Below are 26,343 nucleotides of genomic sequence, written 5' to 3'. Positions count from 1 at the left end.
TGAATGAATGACATGGCTGGGTATTTCTTCCCAGAACTGCCTACAACTTAAGACAACTGCCTTTGTCACAACTTCATAATCTGAATACTCTTGCCCTCATAGGCTTCATCAGTTGAGTCAGAGATCATTACATGCTTTCTACTCAATTATCCCATTTATCTACAAAGCGAATGCCTCAAAAAAAGGTTAACATAAATGTTTACTATTAATTACTGTTAATGTAATGCCATAGAAAATGGCATACAAAATTTAGTGCTTAGTTTAAAAAAATATAAAAACCAAAATACAATGTTACCCTCCCCTCTACCCCAGTCTACACTTATCTATTCTAGTTTCCTCCTGGCTTACGTAGATCTAATAACATACCCTAGAAACTTTTTAGGACTGGGCCTCGTCTAGGTCTTGTCTTCTGTTTTAAGAGCCTTGGTTAGCTTGTCTAATTGCCAGAACTCATGTGGGTTTTCTGGTACTCTAGCTCTAACCCCTACACTGGGCAAAAAGAAAGAGAAAAACATATGCAATTTATCTAATTGTTAAACCACGGGGGAAAACTTAATCCTAGGAAAGACTCTCTCTTGATTTTCTTGTACAATAATCCAATTTAATAATTTCCCTTATATTTTCTCCCTTCCAACACCAGAGGTATAAAGGCAAAGGATGAATAACCTACATTTGCCTGTATTTTGTATTCTAGACTAGGACATTAGTTCTCTAACTTATGGTCTCAGGATCTTCTTTATAAATCTTCAGTGCTGAGTGAGGATTCTAAAAAGTTTTTTTAAGTGAATGTTATCTATCAATATCCATATTAGAAATTAAAAATGAGAAATTTTATTATATCAAGTTTTATAACACTAGTTACTATAATTATTATTATAAATCTAACATATAAACATAAATAACATTACTATAAAAAAACTATATTTTCCAAAAAAAAATTAGTTTGGAGATTGGCATTATTTTACATGATTACAGATCTTTGTAACATCTAGTTTAATAAAAGAGGGTTGGATTCCCATATCTGTTTCTGCATTCATTCTGTTGTGACATCACATGTCATGTGGCTTCTGCAAAACTCCATGGTACACTCATGAGAAAAAGAATGAAAAAGACAAATAATAGTGATATAATAATGAAAATACTTTTGTTCTTGTGCATCCTCTGAAAAACTCACAAAGTTCCCTAGGTTCCCTGGACCACACATTTAGAATCACTGGTCTAGAAGAATCACAAACTGATTGTGATTTGTGTAAATCCCTTACCATCACTATATCTCAGTTTCTACATGTAAAAAGGAGATGTTTAAACAATCTAACTTCAAAGGTCCTTCACAGCTGTACAATTTTCTGATTCAATAAATACTTTCCATCCCTGATACTTTCCCTTAACCTAGTATTTGTCCCTTTAAATTTGATTTTGTGGAAATCCAATTTCATGGAATCCTGCTTATGTTTACTCATTAAACATTTGCTTTAGCAGCAAGTTTTATATCTCTTTTTTTCCAAGCCTTCTGGTCATTTCTGTTCAAAGTTAATTAAATCTAAATCATTTCAGAAGTTAGTATTTCTTAAATAAACTAAAAAGGACATAGTTTTAAATGGTCAAGATAACATATGGCCAGAACTTGGACAAAGGTTACAGTTTTTAGGTTATAAAATCTTCTCCCAATGCTTTCCATTTAAATATTAGTGTTCTTCAGAGATTTACTCAGGGTCTTTTTTTATCTTCCCATCCTTCATACTGTCCCTGGGCAACTGCATTCATTTCTATGGCTTCAGGTTCCACAGCAGTCTGTTTTCAAATGTGTATCTCCTGTCCAATCCATCTCTAGCACTCCATTCTGACCTGCACATCCAACTACTAACTGAAAATCTCTTGGATATGCCCAGGCACACCAAACTCATACTGGACATATTACCTTCCTCCAATAATTAGCTACTCCTCTTATATCCCCAGTCTTAGTAATCAGCTTCACCATCCACTCAGTCTCCCAAACCAGAAATCTGGGCATCACTCACAGTTCTCCCTTCACCAACCATACATCTAAGGGAAGCCACGGATTTCTCTCTGCCACTTCTCTCTTGCCTAGAAAATCACTTTAACTTAACTGGTTTTACCCATTCCAGTACTGCTTCCTTTCAGACTCTTCCGTATATTCCAGTTACAGTCATCTTCACGCTGCTGCTTAGAATCCTGCAATAGCTTCCCTCTCCCTTCTATGAAGTTTGGACTCCTTGACATGGTATACAGAGCTTATTAAGAGCTGCACTATCCAGTCTGCTTCACCATGTTCTCTTGGATGCAGCCACATAGAACTACCTTTCAACTTTTCACATTCTCCCTTAGCTTGAAGACCCTGGAACATAGGGGGCACTTAAATCAATATTTACTTAATTAAGATGAACCAAAATTGTGCACAATTTACTGAAAGCAGAAGTTATGCGTTTGTGACATAAAGGAAAGAAAAAATGTCACAAATGGCGTCCAGTTAGATGCAACAGCAGCACTGTGAAGGGTGGTAAATAATTCTATTTTGCCATATTGCCGCTGTTCATACATCTACACAGAGAAATGCCTGTCACATGACAGTGTGATTTGTACTTTGATAATCTTGAAAAAGTTTAGAGTTGAGCAACTTTTATCTAAAGATCTCGTAAGAGCCTTCCAAGAAGCTTCTTGTAATTTATTCTTCTTTAATGGTTATCTGCCACTTGCCCCTGTTAATAGCTATCTCTGAATTTTATCTCTGTATTTCTATTTACAGAATTAGTAGAATTGGTCCTTCCAAAACTATATAATGCCATTTATATTTTTTACTAATATAGTAGATTGTGTTCCCTCTGGAAAAAAATCCTTTATAGAAATCAATTTTTATGTAGATACATCTGACTTAAATCAGGGCTCTTTCTTCAGAATGAAAGTACTACTGGTATTGAAATTATACATTGATGATTTAGTGAATAATGGCTGCCACCCCAAAACAAGGAAGCAGAAGGAGGAGGAGGAGAAAGGGGAGGATCGGCAGCAACAGAAGCAATGCCTGAGCCTTCGCATCAGGGTGTTGTTCCTACAGACCAACCCATGTGACGATCATGAGACCAGGATCGTTTTCTGCCTTGTTATCATGCAAAGACTTTTCTGCCCTGGTAGAATCCCTCTAAAAATCCTCCCAATTAAAAACCAAACAGAATAAAAATAAATCCAGCAAACCTTCATGCATTCTGTGGTAGAGCACTACCTTTCCTCATATGGGATCCATTAAGGCAAACATCTGATGTTTGTGGTCAGGCTGCAATTTCTCCACAGCCTGTAATGGTGACCAATGCTGAGGAAAAGCCAAACATCTCCCTGTGTAGCAATTTTAGGTTTTTGTCAACACCCCCAGAGCAAAAAGAAACCAACTCTGGGCCAAACCACCATCAATAACACCTCCCCTGAGACTGCAAATAGAAGACAGCTCCTGCTGATACAACATTAAGTCAACACCTAGAACGGCATGTGTGCTCATCAGTGGCACTGGTGATCACTTCCCTGTTGTCAAAAAATAAAAATAAAAATAAAAATAAACATTCTCAGATGTTGTTTGGTTTTTACCTGCTGAGAGCCATCTTTCAAGGCTAGTTTCTAGTAATTAGAGACCAAAAACCTTACTGTTACGTATAAACACTTTTTAAGTAGTAATAAATTGATTAAATACAATGAGTAGGATATTCATAATTTACAAAGTATTGGGTTGAGTAGTATTTCATAAACATTTATAGAAAACCTATCATGTGCTAAGCTCTGTGCTTGGCCTTGGGCAGTTCAGGAAGACTAAGGTATAGCACTTGCCTCAGGTAGCACACAGTTTAATGACTGGGATAGTTGTGAGTGTCAGGGGACTAATATCACACTGGTGTTATGAACAAGGCATTCTGGGGAACACAGAAGAATGTGGTTATTTGGAGAATAGAAAAAGAATTGAAAAATGGGTAACATTTGAATTGGACATTACCAGATGAGTAGTAGGGAACATTTCCAAGAAGAGAAGTGGGGGAAAGGAGTATTCAAGATAGGGGAACAGCATGTCCAAAGGGTGTAACAGCAACAATGCATCCAGGGATGGTGAGGTCTAGTTGAACTCAAAGTTTTGGAAAGTAGAAGAAAAGTAGATTGAGATCAGATTGCAAATAATTTTGCACGTCATACTAATGACTTTTTCTTTTTCTTTTTTTTTTTTTTTTTTTTGAGACAGAGTCTCGCTCTGTCGCCCAGGCTGGAGTGCAGTGGCGCAATCTCGGCTCACTGCAAGCTCTGCCTCCCGGGTTCACACCATTCTCCTGCCTCAGCCTCCGGAGTAGCTGGGACTACAGGCGCCCGCCACCACGCCTGGCTAATTTTTTGTGTTTTTAGTAGAGACGGGGTTTCACTGTGTTAGCCAGGATAGTCTCGATCTCCTGACCTCGTGATCCGCCTGCCTCTGCCTCCCAAAGTGCTGGGATTACAGGCGTGAGCCACCATGCCCGGCCTATGACTTTTTCTTTTAAGGTTTGGGAAGCCACCTATGCTTTTTAAGTAGGGGGTAGTAAAATCAGGCCTATGTTTTAGAAAGAATATCCTGGTGACATTAAAGAGGATTATTTTTAAAGTGAATAATTTTGAAGATATTACAATAATACAAGCAAGCAGTGACAAGAATCTTAACTAAGGCAGGGTACTGGGAATTAGGAAAAAAGGACAAAAAGCTTTTATGATTAAAAAGGGGTTTATGAGGCCATTTTAATAAATATAATTCTGATGCCTCTGAGGAGAGACTTACAAACAGGGTGACAACAGAATATTCTAGAGATGTTAAGGCCTGAGAGTGGAAGAGAAGGAGATGGATTAGAGAAATGTCTCAAACATCTCTGGGGAAAATAATGGATAGTATTTGAGGATCTATTAGTCTAGAGAAGTGGTCCCCAAACTGTGATTCCCTGACCAGTGGCATCAGCATCACCCACAAGCTTGTTAGAAATGCAAATTGGTTGGCCCCACCTCAGACTAGCTAAATCAGAAACTAGAGGCTGGGGCCCAGCAATCTGTGTTGTAACAAGCCCTCCTGGTGATGCTGATGGGAGCTAATAAAGTTTGAGAACCATTAGCCAAGGGGCACAAAAGCTATGGAAAAAAAGCGAGTGAGCTATAATAGGGCTTAAAAGACCAGATTTTGGAAAACCTGGGTTCACATATCTGATCTGCCTCTTACCCAACTGTGCCACAAGTTGTGTTACAGCTGTGTGACAATCTTTGGCAAGTTACTTAAAATCTTTGCATTTAGTCTCCTCTTGTCTTTTTTTTTTTTTTTTTTTATTTCCCCAATGACAAGCTTTCCAAAATACTGTTAACTGATTTATTGATTTATTGTATTAATTTACTGTATTATCAACAAATCTAATAGTAATGCATTCATTGAACAACTTTAAATGTTATTGAATTGTGAAAGGTCATGAGTTTACATAAAACAAACTGAGCGTATTGGTAAATGAGCCAAAAGAAAGTCAGTGAAAAAAAGTCTAAGAAATAAATTGATAGCATAATTTTAGATTGATTTATCTTGTGTTACATTTATTAGATGAGTCCCAAATAGATTCCATATTATTTGTAGGTAGAATTTATATATATATATATATGTATATTTTTTATATATATGTATGTACTTATGGAGAGAGGGTCTGCTCTCTCACCCAGGCTAGATTGCAGTGGCGAGATCAAGGCTCACAGGAACCTCTGCTTCCTGGGCTGAAGCCATTCTTCCACCTCAGCCTCCCAAGTAGCTGGGACTACAGGCATGCACCACCAGCTCCGGCTAATTTTTGTATTTTTTGTAGAGACGGGATTTCACTATCCTTCCCAGGCTGGTTTCAAACTTCTGGGATCAAGTGATACACCACCTTTTTACACATCTTAAAGTTTATTGTTCTTTGTGAAAGGCCTTTTGAGAGAACTATAAAAATGAGTGCTCAAAAACCAATAATAAATTGAAGAAAAGTAATTTCAGAAAACAATGCACCAAATCTTTGCTGTTTCTACTGTTTGGATCAAAATAATTCTCATTTGTCACTGCTTTTTTTTTAATATATGAGAAAATAATAAAAATAAACAAAATAAAAACCAAACCCCTCTAAAAACATTTGAAAAGATCCCCCAATATTTGTGATTTTTACATTCTCTTTGTTCTCTACCCTCAACATTTTAATTTTATTTATTTATTTATTTTATTTATTATACTTTAGGTTTTAGGGTACATGTGCACAATGTGCAGGTTTGTTACATATGTATCCATGTGCCATGTTGATTTCCTGCACCCATTAACTCGTCATTTAGCATTAGGTGTATCTCCTAATGCTGTCCCTCCCCCCTCCCCCCACCCCACAACAGTCCCCGGAGCGTGATGTTCCCCTTCCTGTGTCCATGAGTTCTCATTGTTCAATTCCCACCTATGAGTGAGAACATGCGGTGTTTGGTTTTTTGTCCCTGCGATAGTTTACTGAGAATGATGGTTTCCAGTTTCATCCATGTCCCTACAAAGGACATGAACTCATCATTTTTTATGGCTGCATAGTATTCCATGGTGTATATGTGCCACATTTTCTTAATCCAGTCTATCGTTGTTGGACATTTGGGTTGGTTCCAACTCTTTGCTATTGTGAATAGTGCCGCAGTAAACATACGTGTGCATGTGTCTTTATAGAAGCATGATTTTTAGACCTTTGGGTATATACCCAGTAATGGGATGGCTGGGTCAAATGGTATTTCTAGTTCTAGATCCCTGAGGAATCACCACACTGACTTCCACAATGGTTGAACTAGTTTACAGTCCCACCAACAGTGTAAAAGTGTTCCTATTTCTCCACATCCTCTCCAGCACCTGTTGTTTCCTGCTTTTTTAATGATGGCCATTCTAACTGGTGTGAGATGGTATCTCACTGTGGTTTTGATTTGCATTTCTCTGATGGCCAGTGATGAGGAGCATTTCTTCATGTGTTTTTTGGCTGCATAAATGTCTTCTTTTGAGAAGTGTCTATTCATGTCCTTTGCCCACTTTTTGATGGGGTTGTTTGTTTTTTTCTTGTAAATTTGTTTGAGTTCATTGTAGATTCTGGATATTAGCCCTTTGTCAGATGAGTAGGTTGCAAAAATTTTCTCCCATTCTGTAGGTTGCCTGTTCACTCTGATGGTAGTTTCTTTTGCTGTGCAGAAGCTCTTTAGTTTAATTAGATCCCATTTGTCAATTTTGGCTTTTGTTGCCATTGCTTTTGGTGTTTTAGACATGAAGTCCTTGCCCACGCCTATGGCCTGAATGGTATTGCCTAGGTTTTCTTGTAGGATTTTAATGGTTTTAGGTCTAACATATAAGTCTTTAATCCATCTTGAATTAATTTTTGTATAAGGTGTAAGGAAGGGATCCAATTTCAGCTTTCTACATATGGCTAGCCAGTTTTCCCAGCACCATTTATTAAATAGGGAATCCTTTCCCCATTTCTTGTTTTTGTCAGGTTTGTCAAAGATCAGATAGTTGTAGCTATGTGGCATCATTTCTGAGGGCTCTGTTCTGTTCCATTGATCTATATCTCTGTTGTGGTACCAGTACCATGCTGTTTTGGTTACTGTAGCCTTGTAGTATAGTTTGAAGTCAGGTAGCGTGATGCCTCCAGCTTTGTTCTTTTGGCTTAGGATTGACTTGATGATGCGGGCTCTTTTTTGGTTCCATATGAACTTTAAAGTAGTTTTTTCCAATTCTGTGAAGAAAGTCATTGGTAGCTTGATGGGGATGGCATTGAATCTATAAATTACTTTGGGCAGTATGGCCATTTTCACGATATTGATTCTTCCAACCCATAAGCATGGAATGTTCTTCCATTTGTTTGTATCCTCTTTTATTTCATTGAGCAGTGGTTTGTAGTTCTCCTTGAAGAGGTCCTTCACATCCCTTGTAAGTTGGATTCCTAGGTATTTTATTCTCTTTGAAGCAATTGTGAATGGGAGTTCACTCATGATTTGGCTCTCTGTTTGTCTGTGATTGGTGTACAAGAATGCTTGTAATTTTTGTACATTGATTTTGTATCCTGAGACTTTGCTGAAGTTGCTAATCAGCTTAAGGAGATTTTGGGCTGAGACAATGGGATTTTCTAGATATACAATCATGTCATCTGCAAACAGGGACAGTTTGACTTCCTCTTTTCCTAATTGAATACCCTTTATTTCCTTCTCCTGCCTGATTGCTCTGGCCAGAACTTCCAGCACTATGTTGAATAGGAGCGGTGAGAGAGGGCATCCCTGTCTTGTGCCAGTTTTCAGAGGGAATGCTTCCAGTTTTTGCCCATTCAGTATGATATTGGCTGTGGGTTTGTCATAGATAGCTCTTGTTATTTTGAGATACGTCCCATCAATACCTAATTTATTGAGAGTTTTTAGCATGAAGGGTTGTTGAATTTTGTCAAAGGCCTTTTCTGCATCTATTGAGATAATCATGTGGTTTTTGTCTTTGGTTCTGTTTATATGCTGGATTACATTTATTGATTTGCGTATGTTGAACCAGCCTTGCATCCCAGGGATGAAGCCCACTTGATCATGGTGGATAAGCTTTTTGATGTGCTGCTGGATTCAGTTTGCCAGTATTTTATTGAGGATTTTTGCATCAATGTTCAAGGATATTGGTCTAAAATTCTCTTTTTTGGTTGTGTCTCTGCCTGGCTTTGGTATCAGGACGATGCTGGCTTCATAAAATGTGTTAGGGAGGATTCCCTCTTTTTCTATCGATTGGAATAGTTTCAGAAGGAATGGTACCAGTTCCTGCTTGTACCTCTGGTAGAATTCAGCTGTGAATCCATCAGGTCCTGGACTCTTTTTGGTTGGTAAGCTATTGATTATTGCCACAATTTCAGAACCTGTTATTGGTCTATTCAGAGATTCGACTTCTTCCTGATTTAGTCTTGGGAGAGTGTATCTGTCGAGGAATTTATCCATTTCTTCTAGATTTTCTAGTTTATTTGCATAGAGGTGTTTGTAGTATTCTCTGATGGTAGATTGTATTTCTGTGGGATCGATGGTGATATCCCCTTTTTCATTTTTTATTGCATCTATTTTATTCTTCTCTCTTTTCTTCTTTATTAGTCTTGCTAGTGGTCTATCAATTTTGTTGATCTTCTCAAAAAACCAGCTCCTGGATTCATTAATTTTTTGAAGGGTTTTTTGTGTCTCTATTTCCTTCAGTTCTGCTCTGATTTTAGTTATTTCTAGCCTTGTGCTAGCTTTTGAATGTGTTTGCTCTTGCTTTTCTAGTTCTTTTAATTGTGATGTTAGGGTGTCAATTTTGGATCTTTCCTGCTTTCTCTTGTGGGCATTTAGTGCTATAAATTTCCCTCTACACACTGCTTTGAATGTGTCCCAGAGATTCTGGTATGTTGTGTCTTTGTTCTCGTTGGTTTCAAAGAACATCTTTATTTCTGCCTTCATTTCATTATGTACCCAATAGTCATTCAGGAGCAGGTTGTTCAGTTTCCATGTAGTTGAGCGGTTTTGACTGAGTTTCTTAATCCTGAGTTCTAGTTTGATTGCACTGTGGTCTGAGAGACAGTTTGTTATAATTTCTGTTCTTTTACATTTGCTGAGGAGAGCTTTACTTCCAACTATGTGGTCAATTTTGGAATAGGTGTGGTGTCGTGCTGAAAAAAATGTATATTCTGTTGATTTGGGGTGGAGAGTTCTGTAGATGTCTATTAGGTCCACTTTGTTTAGAGCTGAGTTCAATTCCTGGATATCCTTGTTAACTTTCTGTCTCGATGATCTGTCTAATGTTGACAGTGGGGTGTTAAAATCTCCCATTATTATTGTGTGGGAGTTTAAGTCCCTTTGTAGGTCACTGAGGACTTGCTTTATGAATCTGGGTGCTCCTGTGTTGGGTGCATATATATTTAGGATAGTTAGCTCTTCTTGTTGAATTGATCCCTTTACCATTATGTAATGGCCTTCTTTGTCTCTTTTGATCTTTGTTGGTTTAAAGTCTATTTTATCAGAGACTAGGATTGCAACCCCTGCCTTTTTTTGTTTTCCATTTGCTTGATAGATCTTCCTCCATCCCTTTATTTTGAGTCTATGTGTGTCTCTGCACGTGAGATGGGTTTCCTGAATACAGCACACTGATGGGTCCTGACTCCTTATCCAGTTTGCCAGTCTGTGTCTTTTAATTGGAGCATTTAGCCCATTTACATTTAATGTTAATATTGTTATGTGTGAATCTGATCCTGTCATTATGATGTTAGTTGGTTATTTTGCTCATTAGTTGATGCAGTTTCTTCCTAGCCTCGATGGTCTTTACAATTTGGCATGTTTTTGCAGGGGCTGGTACCGGTTGTTCCTTTCCATGTTTAGTGCTTCCTTCAGGAGCTCTTTTAGGGCAGGCCTGGTGGTGACAAAATCACTCAGCGTTTGCTTGTCTGTAAAGTATTTTATTTCTCCTTCACTTATGAAGCTTAGTTTGGCTGGATAGGAAATTCTGGGTTGAAAATTCTTTTCTTTAAGAATGTTGAATATCGGCCCCCACTCTCTTCTGGCTTGTAGATTTTCTGCCGAGAGATCAGCTGTTAGTCTGATGGGCTTCCCTTTGTGGGTAACCCGACCTTTCTCTCTGGCTGCCCTTAACATTTTTTCCTTCATTTCAACTTTGGTGAATCTGACAACTATGTGTCTTGGAGTTGCTCTTCTCGAGGAGTATCTTTGTGGCGTTCTCTGTATTTCTTGAATCTGAATGCTGGCCTGCCTTGCTAGATTGGGGAAGTTCTCCTGGATAATATCTTGCAGAGTGTTTTCCAACTTGGTTCCATTCTCCTCATCATTTTCAGGTACACCAATCAGACGTAGGTTTGGTCGTTTCACGTAGTCCCAAATTTCTTGGAGGCTTTGTTCATTTCTTTTTATTCTTTTTTCTCTAGACTTCCCTTCTCGCTTCATTTCATTCATTTCATCTTCCATCAGCGATACCCTTTCTTCCAGTTGATCGCATCTGCTACTGAGGCTTCTGCAATCTTCACGTAGTTCTCGAAACTTGGCTTTCAGCTCCATCATCTCCTTTAAGCCCTTCTCTCCATTGGTTATTCTAGTTATCCATTCTTCTAATTTTTTTTCAAAGTTTTTAACTTCTTTGCTATTGTTTTGAATTTCCTCCCGTAGCTCAGAGTAGTTTGATCGTCTGAAGCCTTCTTCTCTCAACTCGTCAAAGTCATCCTCCATCCAGCTTTGTTCCGTTGCTGGTGAGGAACTGCGTTCCTTTGGAGGAGAGGTGCTCTGCTTTTTAGAGTTTCCAGTTTTTCTGCTCTGTTTTTTCCCCATCTTTGTGGTTTTATCTACTTTTGGGCTTTGATGATGGTGATGTACAGATGGGTTTTTGGTGTGGATGTCCTTTCTGTTTGTTAGTTTTCCTTCTACCAGACAGGACCCTTAGCTGCAGGTCTGTTGGAGTTTACTAGAGGTCCACTCCAGACCCTGTTTGGCTGGGTGTCAGCAGTGGTGGCTGCACAACAGCGGATTTTCATGAGACCACAAATTCAGCTGTCTGATAGTTCCTCTGGAAGTTTTGTCTCAGAGGAGTACCCGGCCCAGTGAGGTGTCAGTCTTTTCCTACTGGAGGGGTGCCTCCCAGTTAGGCTGCTCAGGGGTCAGGGACCCACTTTAGGAGGCAGTCTGTCCGTTCTCAGTTCTCCAGCTGCGTGCTGGGAGAACCACTACTCTCTTCAAAGCTGTCAGTCAGACAGAGACGTTTAAGTCTCCGGAGATTCCTGCTGACTTTTTGTTTGTCTGTCTCCTCTTGTCTTAAATGGGACATGCATGTTACATGCATTTGCAACAATTCAATAAAAGAATTCATTATAAAGTTCATGGACAAGCATACAATGAGAGAGGTAACTGTGAATTTTAATACAGATTATAGAAAGAACTATAGTTGTGAGAAAGAAAGTTCCATATTTGACATAAAACTTTAGGTAACTATAGTACAATCCAGTGACAGGACATAACAGAAGCTGAAAATGTGTGTTTGGACTCTAGCAAGAGACTGAAGCTAAAGAGCTGTATAAGAAGGTCACAGAATATAAGCAATAGCTACCACCATGTATGTGGTCAAGATCATCCAAGAAGAACACAGGAGCTAAAAAGAGAAAAGGACATCAATATTGAAGAATGGGATGAAGGAGAATAGTCAGCAAAGGAGCTTGAGAAAGAAAACAATGGGACAAGAAGAGAAACAGGAGCCAGAAAGTTTACAGAGACCAATACAGGAGTGTCAAGAAAACAGGGCCAACAGTCTCAAATACTACTAAGTTTAAAAAAATAGATAGATGAACAGATTAATAAGGAAAAGCCATTGGACTGGGAAGTTACAAGGTTAATGGAAACCTCTGAGAAGGCGTTTCTTCTTGAATAGAGGAAGAAGAAACTTAACCCTAATGGGATGAAAAGAGTAAGAAAGGCAAGAAGCAAAAACTGACCTGAGAAATTAATCTGTGATGGAAAGCAGAAAAATAAAGTGGCAAAGTCAGTGGACACCAGAATATGAAGAATATCTTTCAGGAAACAGGAGGATAATATAGTTGTGGGCTGAAGGAAGGAGCCAGTAATTGAAAAATTGAAGGCACAAGCAAGAAGTGAGCAAGCAAGGAGGGATAAGGAATGGGACTGGAAAAACCTTCAGCTTTGAAAAGGAAAAAGAGCAATTGTTTTCTGATGCAGGAGAGTAAATTATTAAAGATACAGCTTAGGGATGAAGGGGGAGGATGGGGAAAAGACTTAATGGTGTGCATTCCTGAGGGCCTTTATTTTCTTAGAGAAATAGGAGATGAATTTAGCTTTCAAGAGTAAAGAAGATGGTAGCAGTGTTGAGAACTTGAGGAAATAGCCAAGGTTTAGAATATCCATTGTGAAAATGGAAAAAGGCACTAAATATGAATGAGAGGGACATTGACACAGCACTGAGAGTTAGCATTGAGTCAGGAAAGCACAGATTTGTTGTGGTGCTAAATACAATATTAGGTGGTCCTCTCCAGCAATGGAGGTGGACAGAGAAAATGAATGATAATGAGAAGGCTGATGACGATGTTCACAACAACTATCATGTGCCAAGCAATTTAGAAACTCATCCTGAGCCAGTATTGTATAGTGAACGAGTGAATGGGCTATGCAGTCACACTTCCTAGGTCTGAATCCCAGCTATTCTAATTCAAACTATGCGAACCTGGGCAAGTTACTCAACCTTTCTGTGTCTTGGTTTCATTATCTGTTAATGGGTATAAATATAATAGTTCCTACCTTATTAGGATTGTTGGGACAATTAAATAAATTAATTCATGGAGAGCATTTCTGTGGTTTCTTTTTAAAAATTTTTTATATTTTTATTGATACATTGTATATACTCATATAAGGCATTTAGAACAGTGCTGGGCACATAATGAGCACTTGTTAAATGTTAGTTATATATCACTGCAGTATTAAGGCTAGGTTGAGCAACAGAAGAGTTTATACATGAAGTTTTAAAACTATCACAACCCTCAGCACGTAGCCAAAAGTGAAACAATCCTTGAAAAGCATAACCACAACAGTATGAAAAGATCAAAAATAGTCTTAGCTACCAACCATACCTATGACAGACATCCTTTTTCTGGTGTTGTTGAAATCCAAAAAGGCAAGTAATTGATAAGTAACTAGTGTTCCCAATTCTTCTATTGTTATGGTCTCTGGGGTCCGGGATTTAAAAATGAACCCCAAATTTCTAGCAGCAGTCACTAGAGCCCCTTCATCAGGTGACTGAACTTGGTAAATCAGCTCTCCTAAAAGGTAAAGAAACAAGTATATCAATACTGACAATAATAGTTAACATTCATAGAGTTCCAATGCCAACTCCAACTCATTATTTAACACCCAACTCAAGCATCAGGTCTAAAAATCTTTCCTGTCCTCAGATCTTTTCTACTCACCAACAGCTCAATCTGGTATCTGTCCTCTGGGACACCATAGGACTCTATGCATATCACTGCTATAGCCCTTGTCATCTTATAGGAAAACATCCATTTCCGAGTCTGCCTCTTCACTGTGCTCAGTTTCTTAGGTTAGAGATCAAACCTTCATATTTTCTGTGACTAGAGATGTGCCATGAATGTTTTGTAAACTAAAACATTTTAATGTATATTAATTCAAATAATCCTCAGGGCAGCCTTTGAGGTAGAGATTATTAAAATTATTATTTCCATTTTATACTGGTGGAACCTATGACTGAAAGAGGTTATATGAGTTTGATGAGATCACACAGCTAAAGAGTGATGGAGAGATTCTCCAAATTCTACTTCAGTCTGCCACTAATGACCATTTTATGAGAATGCATACAAGAAATCCCTTGAAATGTAAGAAATCAAACCAGGATGTTAATACTTGTTACCTGATATTATGTGTAGTTGGAGTGGGGGTAAGAGGGGAGAGGAGATAAAAAGAATAAAATAAGTTATATGTATATATACATATATAGAGAGAGAGAGTTTATAAAACAGCATATATAAAGTAAGCCCTTATATAAAATTATATTATATTTATATGTAAAAATTAATTTGAAAATTAATTAGTTTAATGTTTAAAAACTATTAATTAGGGAGAGCTAGACCCTTATTTCCTGATTTATAGTCATGTCCAAGATACTTGTTAAGTAGACAAGTTGCATATTAATGGCTATACTATGAGTTCTTTTTGTTAAAAAGAAACAAATCACCTAAATATCCAGAAATATTCTTGAATATATGTATATATTTATGAGCCAGACGAAAGGGTGAAATGATACACACCAGATGTTACCACTGGTTACCTCTGCAGGGGTGAGACTGGAGTTCAAGGAAGCTACCATCAGCTTCACCTTTATAAATTTTTGTATTGTATTGTTTCACTTGATACGATAGGCATGAATGAATTTTTGAAATTCACAAAAGGAAAAAACTTAAAGCAATTACTTGATCTACCCATGAAATAACATAAGTTCTACTTCTGGTAACATGGTGGAATGGGTGTCAGGACCAATCTCAACTGCTACAAACAACTATAAAAGCATTTTAATATTCTTAAATACATTCATGAACTTGCAAGAAAGTAAGAACTGTTCAGGTCAGAGACTGAGAAAAAGAACACTTAAGGGATTAAAGAAGCACATTTCTCAACCAGGAGAACTTGATCATTGGTTTCCAATGTCTCTGGGCTTTAATTTAAAAAGCCATAGCCCAGTACCTGTCTAAGGTGAGAGTCCAGTGAAAGATGGCCTCCCAAAACTGGGTCCCCCAAAGACTACTCTCAATATAAGGGTAAATTGGACACCCATGCCCCCTTGAACAGGGCTTGGAATAAAACTTGCCTAAATAGAACCCTCCTTATAATTGGAAGGGAAAAAAATATCTGCCAAGAATTTATAACCAATCACTGACTCTCTTGTAAACTTGCATTCTGAATTCACAATATCTAGGTGGCCTGAAAGAAATCAAGTTGAAACTTTGGTTTAAAATGTTCCTACATTAGAACATTGAAGCAAATGTAAATCCTTTCTGGAGGAACCAACTGGACCCAAAAAATTTATATAAATTAAGTTCAAAGTAAAACGGTCAGCTCACAGTGAAAAGTATAAAACAACAAGTAAAGCCTAAGAACCAACAGAAACAATGCAGAATAAGATCTGAAAAAAAAAATTAGATATTGGAAGTATTAGAAAGAGCACATGCAATATATTTAACAGATTTCATGAAATAAAATTGAGATATAAAATTAAACAGATTTGAGAAAGAACCAAAGACCTTGTAGGAAGAATTAGTGGGCTGAGGAAAACATATAAATGGAATAGATTAGGTTCAACTAGGGCAAGAAGCCAGTTCACTATGCCATTATCTACCTGTCTCACAGCTTCAAAATGTTAAGTGGCGCAGCTGGTTTTGTTCTATCCTATGAACCCTGAGTTCCAAACAAACATCTCACAAGTGTGAGGACCTTCTCATAATGGAGCCTAAATAAGACTATTCTAATATCAAGGTCAATGTATCTCTGTTACTGGGAAAATTCATTCTAAGCATATGCCTGAAGGTCATCTGCATCTATTAGATATGCATACTAATAATGAGAGATGTGTGACTCAACTGTATTTCGCTTTTCGTCCTGGCTACCCAGAAGCTTACAGTCAAATGGGTGCTCAACTGTTAGAACGATGTCATCCCTTGACTAGCATATTTGGGTCCTCACTTTTCCATTGTCCTTATTTCTTTTCTTTTTCACTTAAATCTCTCCACATTTTTTCAAAATATATGGGATATAAACTATGTTCTATCTTTAACTTGAAAATCCTTCAAATTTAACATCAGTTTCTGTGTTAAAAAACAAAAACAGAAAACAAGGCTCACTGCTCAAACGCTTAATTTGTAAATCCTTCAAATTTAGTATCAGTTTCAATTTTAAAAAACAAAAACAAGGTTCACCACTCAGACATGACTTTTCACTTACCTGCACTATTCTCTTCTGACATTACAGTGTGGCAGAGAGCAAGTAACCTAAGGAATTCATGAACTTTGGGATCACCCATTTTAATGGATTCCATCAGATTGTGGTCAAAGAACTGAAGTTCTCTATCCGCTCGAGATTTGACTGAGAAATCCACAGGCTCTTTTTTCTGTAGGAAAACAACAACAACAAAAATAACCATAAACCTCATTCCAATAATTATCTTTTAAAATTCAAAAATAGTTCCCCCAAGTATTTTTAGTGTATGATTTTGCAGCCTCAAATGTCTGGCACTAAAATGGCTGTTTCATCATTACTGTTAAATATAATCTTCTCATTTCAGAACCATGTACCAAAGAAGTGAACTTTCCAAAAGTATATGGGAAAGAAAAATCACAAAAGTATATGGGATGGCTGCACAGATCCTCAAATGCTCAATACAACTTCAAAATACAAAAAAAGCACAGAAAATGCAAAGTTTTTTCAAAACCTACTTGACGGCAAAACCTGATCTGACTTGAACCCATTTGTGCAGCAATATCTGACCTGGAATGTTATGTATTTAATGATGGCTTCTTAAAGCCTACCTAATACTTGTGAATTAATATTTTCTAATATAAAAACATTAATGTGTTTGATTACAGGGTACTTTCTCAGATGTCACTGGAGTTATTGCATAATAAAATGGCAGACAACACCATATTGTCTTTCTACAATCAGAAAATCCTGAATTTCTAAATATATCTGGCTCCAAAGTTTTCAATAAGGGACTGTGAGCCTGTATCTATTTCAGGAGCAAGCCTACAGAAGGTTCCACTCTGAACACTTACATATAAGAGCTTTATCAGCTGCAGAGTCCACATTTCCTCCCCCGGGATTATTGCTAAAGTTTTTATTCTTAAAGACTCCATTAACTTTTGCAATTGATTCTAAAGTTACAAGAGCACATAGGATTATAACTACTTTTTTAAAGAGAAACAATGCTGTGGGCAATTGAAATTATCTATTCTGTGTCACAAAGCTTGTTAATACCTACAGTAAAATTGGAGCCACGTGTAGGTCCTTTGTTCCTTGAAATCAAATTTATTCTAAAATTAATAATACTGAATAAAATAAGAAATATTTATTATTATCTTTATAATAGGCCCGACATTATGCTAACAGTTTTATATGGAATATTACGTATAATCTTCCTAACAATGATGTGTAGTGGATACTACTATCATCCCCATTTTACAGATGAGAACCTGAGCATTGCCAAGGCCAACCATATACATCCATGAGCCAGGACTCAAACTTAGCCAAAAATCCATGCTTCAAATACTTTGCCATAACAACTCCTTAATATAATTCTGGATTATTTCCCTGCCCTCTTACTAATATAATAACGGCTGCCATATATCAAGTGTTTACAGTATACTAGTTTCTTTTTTAAGTACTTTTAATGTTTTCAATCAAAGCAATACATGCAAAGAGTTACAAAATCAAATACTACATTAAGGCATATCTAGTAAAGCAAGAGACTCTTCACACCCCCACCTCCATCACCACAGCCCCAGTCCCACTCCCCAGACAAAATTACTCTCAAACTTCAGAAGGTACATCAGATGGTTACCCCAAAAACTGTAAATTATGTACATATATTACCATTTCTGGATTTATAAATATTAGACCTTTTCCAAAATCAGATGAAGATTTAAGTCATTTACTTTACTTCTCCACTTTCTTTTTCCAAAAATATAGGCATATCCAGTTTAATTTCCTTAATGATTATTTCTGCAACTCTAAGTAACATACACAAGGCTGTTTTGTTTTGTTTCAGTTCATCAATTATAAACACTCCCTAGCTGGTAAGATGAGGTTATTACCCACTCCTCACCTCCTCTTCACTTCTCCCTCCAACCTATCTATTTTTTTTTTCTATTTCACTATAGAGGTTTAAAACATTTGTGTTCTTTTCTGTAGCCAAACTTAAATCCTTTTTATTGGTCTAAAGATTGATTCTAAAAGTTGAAAATGAATAAATGATATGTACATAAGTCTGTCTTTGAACTGTGGTTCACAGCAGAGGAAAATGTGCACTTTGTTATACGGGCCTTCGTGGTGTCACCCACTCAAGGCTGATTGTCAGGTCTGCTGCTCAGCTGCATCCTGGGACTTCCTTTAATTACTCTCTTGGGCTGGAGTCACTGTTGCCTCACCCCATGCCACCCCCTTTCTTAATTGATTCTCTTGCTTTGTTGTAGCATATCTTAAACATATTTCATAAGAAAAAGATCATGGGAGGCAAAAGTTATGAGGCTTTCTGCTTGAAAATGTCTTTGTCCTGCCTCACACTTGTCTCATGGTCTGACACAATATCGAATTTTAGGTTGAGAGCCATTTGAAGGGATCACTCCACTGTCCTCTGGCATCTTGTGTTGCTGATGGTAAATCTGATGTTAGTCTGACTTTCATCTTTTGGTAAGTGCCCCACTTAAAAAGCTTTAAGTTCCTCTCTTTATCCTTTTTGTTTTGTAATTTTAGAGGTATTGAACTTATTTCATTCATTGTTTCTGAGTATTCAGGAGACTCTCAATTGGAAGATTTGGGGGAGTTCTCTTCTGATATTTCTTTATAATTTTCTCCTCTTCGTTATTTTTTGGTTGGTTGTTTGTTTTTCTGTTCTTTCATCTAGAAAACAGTCTTAGTTAAATTTTGGACCTGCCAGTTGACCCTTTATTTTATTTTTATTCTCTGATGTTCTGAGGCTTTCTTTTCATTCTACTTTCTGGGAGAGTCTCTTGACTTAATCTTCCAGCCCTTCTATTGAATGTTTTGGTTTGTCAAGATTTTTTTTAATTTCCAGGAACCCTTTTCTTTTTTTCCTGACTGTGTTCTCTCCAGGGCATCTTGTTCTTGTTTCATGGATGTTATAACTTCCCAAATATCTGTGCTGATGTTCGAGTTTTCCAATTTATAGTTTATAACTGTTGGTGGATTCTGTTCTATTTTCTTAATTATCTTAGGTCATATTTTTTACTGCATTTTGGTTTTTATCTCTCACATTTATCACAGAAATTTTCCTAATGTACAGTGACTTGTTACTGCTCAGGCATCTTTAACACCTAGACTGATTGAACTCTACAAAGGCAGGACTTATTGGCTATCACGTTTCACTTTAGGGTGAATGAGAGAGAAGGTGGTCCTTGTGATTTCAAGCCCCTAAGATCAAGGATGTAGCAGACTTTTCACTAGGGCACAAAAACCCTCATTAGCTGCCCCAATTCTACCCAGAAAATATGTGCTATGCTTATACTGAAGACCTCTTTTTGCGGGGAGGAATTCAATAGACCTTCACATATTCAATTAAGCCTCACAGGGCCAGGACTAGGTAAGACAAGAGACAGGTATAGTTCACAATATTTAAGGAGGCAAACTCCATGTTTTCATTTGGGCATTCAGAAAACATGTATTGAGTGCCCAGTATGTAGCAAGCACTTTTCTAGGTGATAGGGATTCAGAAATGAACAAAACAAACAAAAATCTCTAGCCTCATGGATCTTAGACTATCTATGGTTTGACATTTTTCAGCCAACTATTAAGATATTTGAAACACAAAATATGAGTACTTTAACTCTTATGAAAATACAAAAATACTAAAAAGAATATTTTAATAGTAATTCCAGTACTGAACACACATATTGTCCAGAATTTCAGGACATATCAGCCATTCATTGATTAATACATAATACAGTATGCTTTGAAATATGCAGTGAACATTTATTCATCAAATATTTATCATGCACCTACTGTGGGCCAAGCAATATTTTGAGTGCTGGGGATAGAATGCTAAACCAAATGCTATTCCTGCCCTCAATGAAATCCAGTCTATTTTGGGACACTGAAAAACAGGCCATATATGGTAAGTGCCATGATAAGGCAAGCACGTTGGACCAGGGGGAAGGAAGAGAGGTGTCAGGAAATATTCCCAAACAAGTAACATCTAAGCCAAAGCTGAAGAGATGAGCAGGAGTTACCCAGATAGAAAGGTAGGCAAAGATTGTTTCAAGCCAAGGGTATAATTTGCAAAGGCGAAAGTGAGTGTGGCAATTAAGTACATAGTTTACAGGCCGTATAGAACTACCACACAATAGAAACTATAAAGCAACCAGCTAACAGTTTCATGATAGGGTCAAAACTGCCCATATCAATATTAACTTTGAATGCAAATGGTCTACATGCCCCACTTAAAAGGCACACAGAGGCAAACTGGATAAAACAAGAGACCCATCTCACACGTAGCAACACCCATAGGCTCAAAGTAAAAAGTTGGAGAAAGTTCTGTCACACAAATGGAAAATAGAAAAGACCAAGGATCACTATTCTTCTAACAGATGAAACACACTGTAAACCAATAACAGTAAAAAAAACAAAGAAGGGCATTACCTAATGATAAGGGATGTAGCTCAACCAGAAGACTTACCTATCCAAAATATATATGCAGTCAATATTGGAGCACCCATATTCATAAAACAAGTATTTCTAGACCTACAAAAAGACTTAGCCACACGATAATAGAGAGAGACTCCAACACCCCACTGACAGCATTAGACAGATCATCAAGGCAGAAAACTAGCAAAGAAATTCTGGACTTGAATTCAATACTTGACCAATTGGACCTAATAGACATCTACATAATACTCTACCCATCAACCATAGAATATACATACTTCTCTTCTGCACGTGGCACATACTCCAAGATCAACCACATACTCAGCCATAAAACAAATGTCAACAAAGTCAAAAAAATCAAAATTATATGAATCATATTCTCAGACCAAAGTAGGACAAAAATAGAAATCAATACCAAGAAGATCTCAGAAAACCACACAATTACATGTAAATTAAACACTCCTGAATGACTTTTGGGTAAAGTATGAAATTAAGGCAGAAGTCAAAAAATTATTTGAAATAAATGAAAACAGAGATACAACATATCAAAATCTCTGGGATGAAGCAAAAGCAGTAATAAGGGGAAAGTTTATAGTGCTAAACAATTGCCTTAAAAAGTTAGAAAGATCTCAATTAATGACCTAACACATACCTACAAAAAAAAAAAAAAAAAAAAAAAAAACAAGAAAAAATTAACCCCAAAGCTAGCAGAACAAACTAACACCAAAGCTAACAAATGTCACAGCACAACTGAATGCAATTGAAACCCAAAATTCTATACAATCGATAAAACCAAAAGTTGGTTTTTTTGAAAGAATAAACAAGATTGATAGACCACTAGCAAGATTAACAAAGAAAAAAAAGAGAAAAGATCCAAAAAAAACATAATAAAAAACACAAATGTGACATTATAACCAATCTCACAGAAATACGAAAATCCTCAGAGGCTATTATGAATACCTCTATGCACACAGACTACAAAACCTAGAGGAAGTCACAAAATCAAACACTATATGTTCTCACTTATAAGTGGGAGCTAAACATTGGGTACGCACAGTCATAAAGGTGCAACAATAGACACCAGGGACTGCTACAGCAGGGAGGTAGGGAGTGGGGTAAAGGTTGAAGAACTACCTAATTCAGTACTATGTTCACTCCCTGGGTGATGGAATCAATCATACCTCAAATCTCCGCATCATGCAATATACCCATGTAACAAACCTGCACAAGTATCCCTTGAATCTAAATTGAAGTTGAAATTATAAAAAAAATTTTAATCAACAAACAAAACAGAAAAAGAAAAATGAGTGTGGTTTATTTGGAAAGACTCTAAGGAGTACCATATGGCTGAAGTATCTGGTTCATGTGGCCAAAAATGAATCTGGAAAGAGAATAAGGGGCTAAGTCCTCAATGACTTAGTCTACAAAAGGCCAAACTCTTCTAGACAATTACTAAGGCTTCTTTCCTCACTTCTGGATGATTTGCCTATTGCACTCTAAAAGTATCTGAAATCACAAAAGGAGGAATTTTCAGGCAGAGCACCAATTGGTCAATAACATTTAGATTTTTGACTTGTTCATCGTAGCATTAAAACAGAGTCCCTCCTTGTCTTGCTAGAATTCACCCTCGAGAGACATAGAGAGAAAGATAGAGAGAGCAAGACAGAGAATGAGAAAGAGAAAGCAAACTCTATTTTTAGGGAAATTAATAGAACCCAAGCCACACCTTTTTGAATTAGGTGTGATTGCAACCAAACTGGGAAAAGAAAGAATTATGGTGGGGGATAGGGAGTAGACGTTTATAGGGGAGGGGTAATAAAGGGAGAAGAGACGAGATAATACAAAGAGAGCACTCACAGTGCTTAAAATCTCACAGGAAAAAAAGCCCACTAACACACAATGCTTACAGGGAAGGAATATAACCTTTATTTACTATAATAGTAAAGGGTGTGAGTCAACTGTCAAGAGGAGGTTCCTGGACTTGGTTTGATCCCAGAGACAAAGAAGGCAAAACTAAACAAGGAATTCCAGAGACAATAAAAATTTCCAGGAAACATGCTGACTCTGGGTTAGCAGAGATAAAAAGTTTGGCCTGTTGCCATAGGCTGGTGCAAGGTAACAGCTAATCACATTTAATACAAAATCCTGAACCAGAACAAAGAAATCACCCTTACCCTTCTTCCAAAATGAACCTTCTGCAATTAACTGATCAAAGAAAAATTCAGTTCCTACAATAATGAATAATTTTAAAGAAACCTTTACTGAAAAGGGAAGGCTTGTACACTGCTGGTAGGAATATAAATTAGTATACCCTCTATGGAAAACAATATGGATATTTCTCCAAGAACTGAAAGTAGATCTACCATTGAATCCAACAAACCCACTACTAGGTATCTACCCAAAGGAAAATAAGTCATCATATAAAAAGACACCTGCACACATATTTTTATCAAAGCACAATACACAATTGCAAAGATACAAAACCAATCTAAAACAGCCATCAACTGATGAGTAAATACAGAAAATGTGGTATATATACACCATGGAATACTACTCAGCCATAAAAAAAGAATAAAATGTTTTTTGCAGCAACTTGGATGAGGTTGGAGCCCATTACTCCAAGTGAAATAACTAAGAAATGGAAAACCAAATACCATATGTCCTCATTTTTAAGTGGAAGCTAAGCTATGGGTACGCAAAGGTATATACAGTGGTGTAACAGACATTGCAGATTCAGAAGTGAGGAGGGTGGGAAGAGGGTAAGGGATAAAAATCTACATATGTGATACAATGCACACTACTCAGGTGATGAGTGCACTGTAATCTCAGACTTCATCACTGAAATTCATCCATGTAACCAAAAACCACTTGTACCCCAAATGCTATCGAAATAAAACTATATTAAAAATAAAATAAAAAGAAACCTCTATAAGAATCATACAATGATACTACAAGAAAAAAGTAATGTACAGAAAAAAATAATAAAAGATGAAGTACGTTCACTAGTAATAAAGCAGAAGAAAACTGTGACCAAACATTTTCTCATTAATTTAAAAAAGGAAAATTGGATGAAGGCAACAATCCTATAAAGCAATAACACAAGACAGAAACTCAGGGAGGAGGTATTTAGAAAATCAGCAGAGAATAAAATAACATGGCAATGTTCAAAAAAGAAGAAAAAAATAGGGCGACCACAGAAACTAAAGTGAAATTGGAGAGAGCACTGGGGTAAAAAAGAAACTACAGAAAACACAGTAGTCCCATATCTCCCCACATCCTAGTGATTTAAAGAGGAATAGAAGTAAGAAAAGTAATCAAAAAAAATTTAAAAATCTTAAAGATTAGAGGGAATATTTATAAATTAAATTGTCATTTGCCCTCTTCTAAACAATAGCTATAAACAAGGGGAATATGACATTTGAACATAGAGTTCTAGAAAAAAAATAAAACAGAGCAAATATTTTAAAATACTGTTCAAAAAAACTTTTGTGAAAAAAGAATCAAATCTACATATTGGAAGAGCACATTATGGGAAAATTGATTCAAAATGGTCAATATTGAGGCTGAGCATGGTGGCTCACGCCTGTAATCCCAGCACTTTGGGAGGCAGAGGCAGGCAAATCCCTTGAGGTCAGGAGTTGGAGACTAGCCCGGCCAACATGGCGAAACCCCATCTCTACTAAAAATACAAAAATTATCCAGGCTTGGTGGTGCACGCGTGTAATCCCAGCTACGTGGGAAGCTGAGGCAGGAGAATCACTTGAACCCAAGAGGCGGAGGTTGCAGTGAACAAAGATGGGGCCACTACACTCCAGCCTGGGGCAACGAAGCAAAACTCCATCTCAAAAACAAAAATAAAATGGTCAATATTGAGATATATGCTAATACAGTTGTTGCTTTTGTTTATCAAGGATAAAGAAATGTTTGAACAGAAAGGCAAAAAGATCAACTCAAGTGACATTAGCAAGATGGTAGAATAGGAAGTCCCCACCCTGTTTCTCCACAAAAACGCCAATTTAATGATGATATGTGAAACAAAACACCTTTATAAGAATTATATAATCCATTTAAGAGGTTGCAGTATCCCAGGTGGGTGCAAATCCAAAAACAGCAACATTAAAACAGACAAGGAAGGCAATTTTACTTTACCACATCAGTTCCTCCCCCAGGCCAGCACAGCTCAGCACCTGGAAGAGAATATCCTGGTTTGCAACAATTCCCTTGGAAGAAAAAGAGGGTGGAATACGAGTCCAATGTTTCAACTTTTTGAAGAGCTACCAGAGGGATTAGTTTCTGTGTCATCCATCCAAAGTGCTGATAGAGCTAGCAGAGACTGGGTATCTGAGAGATAGTGAGAACAATGAAGATCAGGGGACTAAAGGGTGGCCTGTTGCAGTTAACATGGCTTGGCACAGTAAGAAGAAGACGCAAAACTTGAGACTTTTCCCTCAGGAATGAAGAAGAGGAGTGGAATATTTGTCTAATGTTCCAGCTTTGTGGAGGGCTGCCCAAGAAACTGGTATCTTTCTCACCTGACTCAAGGTGCTAATAGGGAGCAAGGATACTTATGATGGTGGCTGCTGAGAAAAAGCAAATGATGTAGCTTGCTACTGTAGAACCAGAGAACTTGCAATGCTACAGCCAGGGAAAGAAAGAGATTATAAATTCCTGAAAAAGAAAAAGGCAAGACTTTCTAACTAAGAAATTACATGTGCAGGCCCAGAAAAGATTAACCTCTCCCATCCCCCCAAAAAAGGCTACAGAGGCTCTCTCATCTGATTGATTGATGCAGGTCTTCTACTGTCCAAAGCTAGTCCACAAAAGTGGAAGAGGTCTGTTCTTTCAGTACATATATCTTAACACAAACTCACAAGACACATAAAGAAAACAGGGAAACATAGCCCAAAGAAATGAACAAAATAAGGCCGGGCATGGTGGCTCATACCTGCAATCCCAGCACTTTGGGAGGCCACAGCGGATGGTTGACGAGGTCAGGAGATCAAGACCATCCTGGCTAACATGGTGAAACCCGGTCTCTACTAAAAAATACAAAAAATTAGCCGGACAAGGTGACGGGTGCCTGTAGTCCCAGCTACTCAGGAGGCTGAGGCAGGAGACTGGCATGAACCTGGGAGGCAGAGCTTGCAGTGGGCCGAGATCACGCCACTGCACTCCAGCCTGGGCGACAGAGCAAGACTCCATCTCAAAAAAAATAAATAAATAAAAATAAAAATAAATGAACAAAATAAAATTCCAGAAATTAGACTAAAGAAACAGAGGTATATGAATTACCTGGCAAATAATTCAAAATAGCTGTTGTAAAGATGCTCTACAAGCTCACGAAAATGATGCATAAGCAAAATTAACAAAATTTTGTTTTTATCT

General features: G+C 37.3%; 1 protein-coding gene across 9 annotated transcripts in view; it reads right to left on the bottom strand.

The window, feature by feature from the left end:
• Nucleotides 1-26,343, bottom strand: part of ATP8B4 (ATPase phospholipid transporting 8B4 (putative)) — a 319,170-nt gene that overhangs the window by 70,093 nt on the left and 222,734 nt on the right. For all 9 annotated transcript variants that reach the window (XM_055279071.2, XM_055279077.2, XM_055279072.2 and 6 more), the window contains 2 exons: nt 16,528-16,693; nt 13,650-13,838 (listed from right to left, as the gene is read on the bottom strand). In XM_055279071.2, coding sequence (XP_055135046.2) covers nt 13,650-13,838; nt 16,528-16,693 — 355 coding nt within the window. The remainder of the gene's footprint in view (nt 1-13,649; nt 13,839-16,527; nt 16,694-26,343) is intronic.

This window comes from Symphalangus syndactylus, chromosome 5, assembly GCF_028878055.3.
Source record: "Symphalangus syndactylus isolate Jambi chromosome 5, NHGRI_mSymSyn1-v2.1_pri, whole genome shotgun sequence".
NCBI lineage: Eukaryota > Metazoa > Chordata > Mammalia > Primates > Hylobatidae > Symphalangus > Symphalangus syndactylus.
This window is presented reverse-complemented; position numbering and strand designations above follow the sequence as displayed.